This window comes from Mytilus galloprovincialis, chromosome 2, assembly GCF_965363235.1.
Source record: "Mytilus galloprovincialis chromosome 2, xbMytGall1.hap1.1, whole genome shotgun sequence".
NCBI lineage: Eukaryota > Metazoa > Mollusca > Bivalvia > Mytilida > Mytilidae > Mytilus > Mytilus galloprovincialis.
Genome location: NC_134839.1, coordinates 84,235,778 through 84,248,569, shown reverse-complemented (window position 1 = coordinate 84,248,569; position 12,792 = coordinate 84,235,778). Strand labels below are relative to the sequence as shown.

At 33.2% G+C, this 12,792-nt stretch overlaps 1 protein-coding gene across 2 annotated transcripts; it reads right to left on the bottom strand.

Annotated features, from left to right (window-relative positions):
• Positions 1-6,681: 6,681 nt before the first annotated feature.
• On the bottom strand, positions 6,682-11,759 carry LOC143062439 (uncharacterized). 2 transcript variants are annotated; one of them, XM_076234131.1, is made up of 2 exons: positions 11,466-11,759; positions 6,682-7,032 (listed from the first exon to the last, which is right to left on the bottom strand). In XM_076234131.1, exons 1-2 carry the CDS (start codon positions 11,549-11,551, stop codon positions 6,759-6,761), a joined length of 360 nt encoding a protein of 119 aa, XP_076090246.1. In that variant the 5' UTR covers positions 11,552-11,759; the 3' UTR covers positions 6,682-6,758. The 2 variants fall into 2 exon arrangements, with proteins under 2 accessions (XP_076090246.1, XP_076090247.1); XM_076234132.1 differs by lacking the exon at positions 11,466-11,759 and adding an exon at positions 9,862-9,995.
• Between the last annotated feature and the right edge of the window lie 1,033 nt (positions 11,760-12,792).

Below are 12,792 nucleotides of genomic sequence, written 5' to 3'. Positions count from 1 at the left end.
GATATATCTGCACTGAAATTTTCAGACAAATGTTGCGTTGCTGCCCATGAATCGGTTATTTTAAGGAAATTTTGCAGTTTTTGGGATACGATTGCTTTCAAGCAATCTGTAGACTTTTACCGCTGACTCAGGGCTACATTCCCTCACGTCAACCGTTTTATTCTAAACATTCAGCAACATCTCAGATTCTTATGATTGTCTTGTTTTAAAAGGTAAAAACAGGCAAAATATTGAACATAAACAACTTTCCTGTAATGTTCTTCTCATAATCTTCATGCTTGATATTTCCCTTGACTTATATGCGTGTTTTTATCAAGACGGAAAAATCAGAATTAAGCAGTATTTATATTTAGTGTTTTTATAAATTTAGAAACACGTAAGAGGGAATTCCCCAGTTTTGATAAATGCGAGAGTTTTCTGAATTCCGATAATTCTATTTCTGTCATATAAGAACTGAAGTGGAGTTTTTCCAGATTTTACCGTTATGAAACTGATAATTAATACTGTACTCTCCGATAAATGGAGAACCATTCATCATATCATTTAATGAACGTTCTTGTTCCAAATCGCAGGTCGCGGGTATGTTTATGTATTAATGCGCATGCGTATAGTTTTCTTGATTTCATGGGGTATCAGATTGAGTGGTTGCTCTGGATTCCCGCTTCATTGATTAATTTGAAACTCATGGGATTCTTTCTATGTCTGTCTGCTATTGAGGGTTATTGTTGTGGCATAATTTTAAATCATATGCATCATTTAAATTAAAATAAATGTAGTCCACAGTTTACCTAACACCCCTTCAACCGAAATGGAGTCTTCCATATTATCGTTTCGAGTTGTCTCCCTTCCGGAAGTATTTTCCGTTAAATTGAAATACAATACGACTCGTCAAGAAAAAATAACTCGTTAGATGTCGATAAACGTCGTATTATATTCAGAACGATCTCAATTTAAACAGAGGGGTGTGTACGGAAAGGAGTCATGCCCACTGACCCAAAGGAAAATAATATTTAGAGTTAGAAATGGGGTTCCTCCTAGAATTAACGGTGATAAGATACGAAGTGAATGACCTTCTCTCACTCTCAGTGACTGCTGTGGAAAGTAAACTTGGAATTGATAGTACAAAAATAAAACACAATAAGTACATTGCTCATACACTTGTATCCGGGATTGGCTATTTTTAAAGTTGAGTGACTATTCAGATTATTACATTTTGCATGTGCAGTTGAATTTAATAGTTTTGAAAATAATACTATCCAGCTGTACCAGGGCTGCCAAAAATGCGCGAGACTCACGCATGTTCATTCTTTTTTGCGGCAGTATCCTTGGATCTTTTTTCCCCCCTCTTTGATCTTTTCAATTTTGGCCAAATCTCACGCATTTGCTAAATGAAAAGTTGGCAGAACTGCTATACATGTGTCAATGAAAATTATGGCAATCGTATCCCTCAGAGCATTCTGCTCATTGATTAGTTATCATCTTGAAATTATTATAGATAAGAGATAAACTGTAAACAGCAATAATGTTCAGCAAAGTAAGAACTGCGTATCAGTCAACATGACCAAATAGTCAATTTTTAACATTTTTATGTAAATTTTTGTAATCTTTTACCCCTGAAACTACTGAGATAAATTTAATCTAACTAGGCCACAATCACCATTAGTGTATTTAGTTTAAAAATATGTCGATGACATCGCCTACCAACTAACATGTCCGACATGGCTAAAAACAGAACATAGGGCTCAAATGAAAGTTTTGTCTGACATTTTTTTTAACCGTAATGAATAGAGAACATCTGAAATGAGCAAATTATTTCAAAATAATGAGCTCTACCAATTGTCCATATGAGTCAAAACCGTTAGTCAAATTCTTAAAGATCTTATTGCCTATAAATGACAAATTTCCCATTTGTTTTGCCTAGTATCATGGAAACTATGATTTTTAGAGAGAAACATTTTTTGCGTTATGCCTTATATGATTAAAATTATGATAGATAAATAAACACTTTAAATCACAAAACCCTTGTTTGATATGGACATAGACCAAGGTGAGCGAGACAGGCTCTTTAAAGTTGTTATTATCAAGGCCGAGTTATATATTTCTCCCCCACCCCAGAATATCAAATGGTCGTCCCCTAATCTAGAATCTTCTATTTGAGGAAGCGTAATACTCATCCTGAATAAAAAATTCCACAAATTGATCGTACATTCAATGTGTAACATGTGTAAGTACACGCGAATGCAAAGTAAGAGAGCATTTTGCCAATAAACCCTCCTTGATAATATCCCACATAATATGTTAATTTCAATCTTTGTTTGCTGAAATTACTACACATTACTGACTCACAAGTTGTTAGTGCAATGTCGTTGACCTGTTCATTTTTATTTCTTTAATATTATACATGTAATCATAAGCACTCATCAAAGAGGTTATATATATATGATATCCGCCCTGTTATTATAATAAAGATCAATTTAGTTGATAAAATAAGAAGTATAATAGCAATGAGTATTTAGTACCTTTGACATATTAATTCGTGGGCGAGGAATAGATGATATTTGTTTGTCGTTTTAAATGTCTAGCTTAAAACCATACACCATACCGTGGAAAATGTAATTGATTAAAATTGAAAATCATCTAAAACCTCTTACAGCTGAATTACACATATCAAAATTTAGTCAAATTATACAACAATTAAGGGTACACAGATATATATGTATATATATATATACATATATATAAATGTCTAAGAATATAACTTAAACACGCTAATTTATACATTAAAAGTTCTATTAGATTTTAAATAGAAATACGCAATATTTCGCTAAACAAATTAGCTTCATCAGGTGTGTGCATCTCTCAAGGTGAAATCGGATGCATGACAAAAAAATATTTTTGTAGCTTAATCTATACAAGATTTGAGGAAAAGTGTAACATATCGATTGATGTTGCAAAAAATATGTTTGTAGCAGAGATGGGTCCGATTACTTTCAATGTAATTGATTAAATTACAGTTACTTTGTCATTTGTACGATTAAATTAAATTAATGATTACATCATATCTGAAAGTATCTGATTGAATTAATGATTACATTGGCAAAGTAATCATGATTACATCTGATTACAATGAATTTAAAAACAAAACATTTTGAATGATGTGATTGATAAACGTTCAATATAACTATAGCATTTTTGAGAAAGTATTTTATTTGGTTCAATTATAAAATGAAAACTTCAAATTAAACTTCATCTATTTAAAAAAAAACACCAAATTTCACTACATATATATATACATTACACTTTATCACCAGTGATCTCTGAATTATTTTGAATTGAATTTAATAAAGATATATCATAAGAGTTTTTTGTTTGTCTTCTGACCTCTTTCATAATTTATATGTATTCCAAGTTGCAGTTTATGGAAGTTTAAATATGGATGAAATAAAGATACCAGTTAAAACTATGTTTTAATAGAAATGTTTAACCAAATTGTAAACAATATGTAAGTATTAAAAATCATTGCATTTTACATGTCCAGTCCAAATACATTTTTTAAAATTCTAAACAACATATTTGTCCAACTTTTAATTTAGTTTGTGCTAAGCCTAATTAGATAAATTTTCATGTCTGATTTATCTTTTATCATATATATTTCCCTACAGCTATACTCAATTGGTAATTGCAGTAAAAACAAACCTTAATTAGTCTCCTACCTGTCAATTCAAAGTTGACAAAAATCACAAAAATTAACAAAAGATTATAATTCAGGGTTAAAGAAAAGTATTATTTGAATATATAACAGTTATTATCAAATATTAATATGAAGATCATTATAAAACGATGAATATACATGCATGTACAATATCTTTTACCAAGATAAAAGGTTTGTAGCTACAACTACACGAAGTTGGAATAAAAGTTTAACACATTTATAGATGTTCGATTAATCATATTGTTTTATATACAAGTCATATTACCTGAAGATCTGTAAAAGCAGTGAAAGTACTAGTAAAAGTGATGAATTGAAACCGTTATTATCTTTAATAATTTTCTTATATATAAGGTCGTCTGAGTCAGTGACAACTCTACAACAGATTTATCCATCGGATCACCAGCAATGATGGTGATACATGGTTGTGTACATTATGTATATACAACTCGTCTTAGACATCAACCCAACAATGTTAGATCTGTAAATTTGCTTTCGCAAATGTTTTGTTCTTCCTTCGCCGGGATTCGAACCCATGCTACTGAGATATCGTGACACCAAATCGCCTGCACTGCAGCCGTCCCGCTAGACCACACGACCACCTGGGCTTCACAATAATAAAGCTTTCAGCAAATTTACAGCTCTGGCCACATATATCATTGGGCGAGGTTTTCCGTAACATATTATCAATAATAGAACTTTTCAAAGATCAATATGAAAGTGCAATCCATTTTTTTTTTTATCAGAATAAGGAACATGTTTCGTTGTAATCACAATCCACCCTTTACCCGAATATGACCTACATAATTTAGTCTAGACTAAGCATGGGTTTGTACTTACACGAGTGACACAACTGGACTAATATGTGAAGCAGGATGAAACTTACCCGTCCGGAACACCATATATACCCTGGTTTTTTTTTGTGAGGTTCGTGTTGCTAATTTTTCAATTTCTACGTTGTGTTTTGTATATACTGTTTTTTTGTCTTTTGATATATTTTTTTCATGCCTCCGCCGCCAGTGTTACACTTTATTGTCCGACTGTCTGTCCCATTCTCTTAAATTAGGTTACCTCGTCCAAGTTTTATGATACTCATACTAAATACTTTGAACCAAAATCTCACAGAGTTCGAACTTGAGCAGTGAATCACTCATCAATCTATGGTTATAGCCATTTAAAATTTTGAAAATGGCAATTTATTTCATTTCTCCACTAAATTCTAAACTAAGGTACAAGGTATTCGGAAAATAATAACATTTTTAACATTTAACGAGTTACCATGACACCAACATAATTGTTAAAGACAAGAAAAGTATCAACAAATTACTCTCATAGATTTTAGCATCCAATGTCCTTGCTTTCTAACTAATTACTGAGCTTACTGGTTGTGACATACATTTATATGTTTGTAATCAATAAAAGAGGGACAAAAGATACCAAAAAGGGACAGTCAAACTCATAAATTGAAAATAAACTGACAACGCCATGACTAAAAATGAAAAAGACAAACAGACTAACGGCCCAGACTAACAGTAGTACTACACATGACACAACATAGAAACCTAAAGAATAAGCAACACGAACCCCACCAAAAACTAGGGGTGATCTCAGGTGCTCCGGCAGAATAAGCAGATCCTGCTCCACATGTGGCACCCGTCGTGTTGCTTATGTGATAACAATTCCGGTATATAATCTAATTCGGTAGGTCACATTCATGAAAGGTGCCATTTATGACACAATAAGTAAGAAAGCAAGGAAAAAGGGATGGTAAAATTTATGAGAGTAATTCTTTTCCCTAACTATGTATTGCTACCGAATGAATCTCGAAAACCATACACAGTGCTAAGAACAAAAACGAGCAGAGTTAGAATTTTGGCAGTTAGTCACTTACTGGTCTAGAGTTATGTCCTTTAATAACTTGGAAAAAATATATTTTTATCGTTTCTGCACTAGCAAGTTTGAGTAGACCCATTCGTGTCTTGAGATACATTCTTCTTTTATCTGCCATGACTTGTCTATTTATTTTATCCGCCATGACTTGTCTATTTATTTTATCTGCCATGACTTGTCTATTTATTTTATCTGCCATGACTTGTCTATTTATTTTATCCGCCATGACTTGTCTATTTATTTTATCCGCCATGACTTGTCTATTTATTTTATCTGCCATGACTTGTCTATTTATTTTATCTGCAATGACTTGTCTATTTATTTTCGACTAAGAGTTTAAATGTTCATTTAATATCTTTCGCCTTAGATTAGATTTTATTATGATGCTGGATCGGAAACATTATTTCATGGTAATTCAGGAGTTGGCATATATTTCGTGAGAATTCGAGACGAGACCCTTTGATTGTCCCCACCCCCTTGATTTTAATCATTGAGTTGTTTTATTGGTGTTCATATCACATCTACTTATTGCCTGTGAGAAATTAAGCTTGATGAACATTTTTTTCTTATGAATATTATGCATGAATCCTTTTGGGGTCAAAACCAGTAAATTCACATAGCGGACACAACACTATGGCAGGATACTACATGGTAATTATACAGGGTAAATTTTCCTCCGTGGCGATTTCTTCAACAAGATAAATAAAAATCACATTAGACACCTAAAAAGCTATTTTTGATTCACTAGCTAAGAGGTTAATTTGAAGGTCACAAGAATATGGATTCAATGAAGTCGGATTATTCATTTCCAAGAAAATAATTCATCAGCAATATTTCTTAGCTTATTTTGACAAAATCGAACTAAATTGCCTGCTAAAGGCGAATAATTATTTCACTATTTTACTTTCAATAATGATTGAACAAAAACAATCATAGCGTTTTTTTTTTATCTCGTAGCTTATGTCCCTTTAAATATATGCAATATGTAAGTTGCAGTACTTTTTTAAACTGGTCAATTTCCAGAGTGCATTTAATTACAACATACGAAATATCAACAGCAATTTAAATGTAGAAAAACAATATACTTATAAATTTTTATTTTTTTTTATATTTCTATCTTTTTTAGCGATGTCACCGGATGTTTCCAATTACCAACTTATCATTTGTCTCTGACTATGGTTAGTTTGACACTTTCTTTTTTACAGCTTACAGTTCTTGTTGTCGTTTGGCTGGGTGTTGACGTTTTGTGGATGGATCTTGTTGTTGTTGTTGTTGTTGTGTGGCTTGGGGTTGAGGTTTCATAGGATGATGTTGTTGTTGTGTGGCTTGGTGTTGAGGTTTTATGGCTTACTGTTGTTGTTTTGTAGCTTGGTGTTGAGGTATCTGATCTTATTCTTTCTGTCACTTGCTGCTCCGACTTGATTTTACGGGTCCTAAAATGAAAGATTTCAAATAAATTATCTAAAGTGACCTTTACTTTTCTGCATTGGCTAGAGGTACAGTGGGAGGGTTGAGATTTCACAAACATGTTTAACCCCGCCGCATTTTTGCGCCTGTCCCAAGTCAGGAGCCTCTGGCCTTTGTTAGTCTTGTATTATTTTAACTTTTAGTTTCTTGTGTACAATTTGGAGTTTAGTATGGTGTTCATTATCACTGAACCAGTATATTTTTGTTTAGGGGCCAGCTGAGGGACGCCTCCGGGTGCGAGAATTTCTCGTTGCATTGAAGACCTGTTGGTGACCTTCTGCTGTTGTCTGCTCGGGTTGTTGTCTCTTTGGCACATTCCCAATTTCCATTCTCAATTTTATTTAAAGTGTTTTAAGAAAAAAACATAGTTTCATCGTTTCAACGAGAAAAAGCAGATAACAATCGGTCTAGATCTCTAATAAAATTTCGAGAGTAGAATGTAATTCATGTATAAGACGTTTCATATTAATATAGGAAATTATGTGTTTTATCATATTCACAGCTGTATTTTACAAAACTCAGATCATTTCTTAAAAACTTTGTTATATCAGGGTACTCTCCCACAAGACAGAATATGTCTCAGGTGCACCTCAAATGAAGTTGATGATGAAAAACATGTTTTATTCTCGTGTTCATCGTATCAAGATAAGAGAAATTATTTAAATTCCACTATTAACTCACTATGTCCAAACTTTAAGCATTTGATTCCTAGCCAAAAACTGATATGGTTTCTTAAAATGTAGAGAATCTTGATATCTGTCTGCGAGTTAATTGATGAAGATAAAATATTAACTTAAAAGATAAATATTTAAATCAGGCTTTCTGCACTAGGCACGAGGTTGACATGGTGGGGTACAGGACACATCGTATAAGTTCTATTACCTTTTTGTTTGTGATATTTTTTTTATTAAACTGGTAATATTTTATCCTTTTCGTAATTTGTGCACTTTGGCATTTCAAATAGCATTGTCCCCAGGGGCGGATCCAGGATTTTGAATTGGGGGAGGCGAAGTTTTGAAAGATCACCGAGTGGAGCGAGGCGACAAATTTTTGGGACCTTTTTGGGGCTAAAAACATAAAATAAGTGTAATATGCACTTTTCAAACGGTTACTGGCATGGGGCATGTATATTTTGTAGTTGCTGTAAAGTGTAAGGGTTGGATATTTTCGATGCTGTTTTTCCTCTATTAATTGTCTATCATTTAAGGAATGGCTGTAATATTTTTTCTGTCTATGAAGAAATAACATAAAAAATGTGGTGCACACTGAATAACGCGCGTAGCGGGTTATTTAACAGTGTGCACCACATTTTTTTATGTTATTTCGAATAGACAGAAAAAATATTACAGTCATTTCTTATAATTTAATTCTAAATTCCATTTTAAACCGTAGAAAACCATGAAAAAACGTTGATGACGTCATGGTCACTTGACTAAATTATGTCTATGGGCTCATAACAAAATAACGTCAGCCAATCAGAAGACGCGTTACATCCAAAATTAAATTATAAAATGATAGTATGGATCCAAAGCTATGATTTGATAAATTTGATGTGGGACTTGTCAATAGAAAATAGACATGGAAAATTAAGTTATCATATCTTCACAGATTTCTTGTTGTAAACGCCGGGGTATTCAATGAAATTTACAATACGGCCGGCACAAGTTAAAAAAGACAAACAAGCAATTTCTTATCCAAACGTTTGGTTGATATGTTTCACCTAACAAAATTAAGGGAAGTGAGGGGTTCCAAATCAACCAAAGGCTAAGAATGAGTCTAAAATGACAACGAATTTCTGAATGACGGTCGACAAATGGAGACATAAAGGCCACACCCATCAGGCAGGTTACATTCTGGTCTTGAAAAAAGTATTAAAAAAATCAGTTCGGCGAAACAGACATTCCGTTCAGACATGCAAACCCCTGCCACCAAAAAAAAAAAAAATGCCAGTTTTTATTCATCATGTTCATTTAATGCTAAATAATTCTGTTGTAAATTTTTGTTTCTAATAGCAAAAACAGTGGACATGATTATTGTTGTCAATCCAGATACAGCCAGAATTTTTGTTTAAGGCAAAAATCAGAGTTATTTTTTATCTCAAATATCCCAGACTGTCTCCTCAAATCAAATGGTTCGTACATTAGACTTTAAATATATCTAGAGCTTATACTGACTGGGGATCATTATTCAGCTATGTTATTTTAAAATTGGCTGGGGTGTTTGGGGTTAAACATGTTTTCGTAGGTAAATAATATTGCAGTGGAACTTTTTTTCATGTGACTGTAATAGTCTATAGATTGTTTGGTGGAATAGTGAAATAGAAGTTAATACGTTCTTGCTCAATCCTTTGTCACTTTGAAGGTGTCATGATTGTCATCCTCAGCCTAAGCAATGTGTTACTGTAATTTGAATTTCAAATGACTAAGCGACGTTTTTTTCGACGCACTGTTCAACTCCACCATAGAGAATGACATGACTTTGACAATCAGTAAATTCCAGCGAAAAATATCTTTATAAGTAAAGAATTGTCGCATAAAAATTAAATACTACAGTACACGGGAAATGGCAAAGTTCACGAAGTCTAGTCTGATTAATCAACTTACCAAAAAAAAAAAAAAAAAAAGACCGAGCAAAAGGGGGGGGGGGGGGGGTCGTACGCCCTCTACACCCCCTCTGGATCCGCCACTGGTCCCTTGGTGCATCTTTCAGTTGTGTCATTTTAAATAGTACTGACTCCTCTGCACCAGGCACGAGGATGACCTACCAGTTATGTGCAACTTCTTACCATATCTTACCATATCGTTAATGTCCCGATACACATTTTAATATGCACCACCATGCCATATAGCACCGTCCCTTGGTGCCTCCTGCAGTTCAGCTAGATATTTTTAGCCTACTGACAGTATTCTTTTTTGTTACTTTCTATAGGTGTGCCTGAGACAAAGGTTTTTTTTATATATACTAATATGTGAAAACTGTTGTTTCTTATTTGCGTTTGTAACTATGTATACTGTATTGTTTATTATATTTGTAAAAGAATAATATTACAATGATATTATATTATGCTCCTTGTGAGCCCATTTCATGGAAATAAAGCATCTTCTTCTTCTATAAGGGTAGATAATCATATAAGGAGAGATAACTCGATAAAGAAACTGTTATAATAATAGAATGTGTTAAGAATTTACCAATTTCATTATGTAGCAAAAAACGAGTCCCGTGGCCCCATTGTTTCTTTTTCTTATATGAAAGCATATTATTTTCATATTTATCTTAAAATTATGTGGTGTTTTCTTTATATCACAAAAAAAAAATGGGCTTTCCATTCATATTCTATACAAAATCTGACAATTTTGCATAACCCGTAGCGTGAAAAAAAAAAAAGCACGGTCACCCATATTTTTTTATTATATTTATGAAAAAAAGCATAATATAAACTACATTTTGACAAATTTTTAAAAAATTCTATGGATTTAAATTTACAGCCACCGTCACATAATGAAATCCAATACATACATCTATGATTTGCTGCAGTAAAAGAAGAGACATTTACTGCATTATACTTTTTAATGGGAAAATATGCAACCGATATACCTGTTTCAAATTATATTTCAGAATATCTTATTATAATACATGTATATAAGATTTCTTATTAAGTTAATAAATAACTATATTAGTTTATAAGATATCCCATTTGGTTTTTAAATTACAGGGGCGGATGCAGGAATTTTCGAAAGGGGGGGTGCTAACCCAGGGCAAAGCAGGGCAAAGGGGGGTGCAAAACATATGTCCCGATACAAATGCATTGATCGGCAAAAATAAAGGGGGGGTGAGCACCCCCGGAACCCCCCCCCCCCCTGGATCCGCCACTGAATTATCTCTATTGTTTTACATTTAATATCTCTGTCAGTTTTATATAAGATGTCTCTATTTATGTAGTTTACTAGATATCTTATTTAATATACAAGATACCTTCTTCAATAACATTATAATTTGGGAATGGCTGTTGTAAGTTTAAAAAAAAAAACTTCTTTGTTAATGTTTTTTTTTTTTTTTTTTTTTTGGGGGGGGGGGGGTATTTATGGAATTGCCGTGTGATGTGAGAATACAATACATTGTTGATTGTATGTTCATTTACAACTTGTGTAGGCCGGTATATACTTGTCATTAATTTGACATTTGTCTAGTAAGTTTTGTTGAATACTGCATGGTAACCTGTAGATATCTATTGTTTGTTATGTCGTCGGATTGCTGTCTCATTGACATATTTTCCAAATCCATTTTTATTCATTGTTTGATATCGTCTATGTCTTTAATTCAACTGAAATCCAATTAACATACGTTGAGAAAAAAAGTAAACTCGCTCAAAATATTATGGCTCTTGAAAAAAAGAACTAACCTTTTCTGTTTTTGTTGTTGTTGTTCCTCTTTGTCCTTTTTCCTCAACTGTCCTAGGCGGTAAGCCCCCATAAAAAGACTAGACATATTAATTCCGAAAATTCAGTTTATTGACAAAGCTTTAAATTATGTATTCCCTTCAGCAAACAATGTTTATTTACTCTACGAATGATAAACTTGAGATTTACATAAGATTTCTCAGCATTATGACGTAGCCATCACAGATAGTGTAAAGAAATATTAAAATTCATTAATGGAACTACAGAACAGAGCAGTTAACACGTGCATAGTCATACCACTTATTTACGGTGTGCTGTGTGCTACATATCATTATGATGTGGTTGTGAAAGAGAGCAATTAATCATAAGAAGACACAGAATAAAAAAATCGATCGACTTTTTACAGTAATGATAAGAGTTTAGTTTTATATGATTTTGATGTGCATGTAAAACGTGAACTTAACGATACTCTAAGAGGGTATACCTCTATAAGGAAACATGTTTTAGGGGGTATGTCTAATTTAATGTATATGTTCTTAAAGGATATATCTTCCTAAATGATTCTGTTTTCTGACATTAAATTTCTTTCCTTGTTAACTGGACAAGAGTATACCAGTCGTATTTCGGTCAAATAATGAGATGGGCGATATGGATATCAAAAGGATTTGAAACTCACTTGTCTAACAGTTCTAAGGGTAGGCTATTTCGAAAATTTAATGCCATTACCAGTCATAACATCAATTGAAGCTCATTCTTAAAAGCCATTCTGCAAAGCAATTACACTCAATTATACATATATAACTTTTGTTAAGCACACAACTGAAGGAAGCCCAGTTAATTTGTAATCATTATTGAGTGGCTTTTTTTACCGTGGTGAAGCTTGCCATGCCAATATGGTTGCTTTCTTTACCATTGGTGTGAATTGGGGAATATGTTAGAAATGTTTCTTTACATTTGGTGCAGTAAAATTGCTACAATACATGCTATTTCCCCAGAGACATTTCTTTATATTAATATTTGAATATGATGATGAATTAGTGTTTAACGTTCATAGATCGAGGTACCTATCATGGTTCACACAGAGCGTCTAGCGGAGAAGCATGCAAACCCAATTGCAATTCGTTGATATGACAGCGACCTACCACAATCGATCGAAGCACGCCACCAAGAGAATACCGAGATGATTTAACACTTGAAGAAGATGAATAGTCTTGGAAGTTCATTGTAAGGAACTGACCAAGTGTTTGTTATTGGGTGTCGACGCCAGACCAATATGATAACCAAAAGGACCGTTATTGGGTGTCGACGCCAGACCAATATGATAACCCA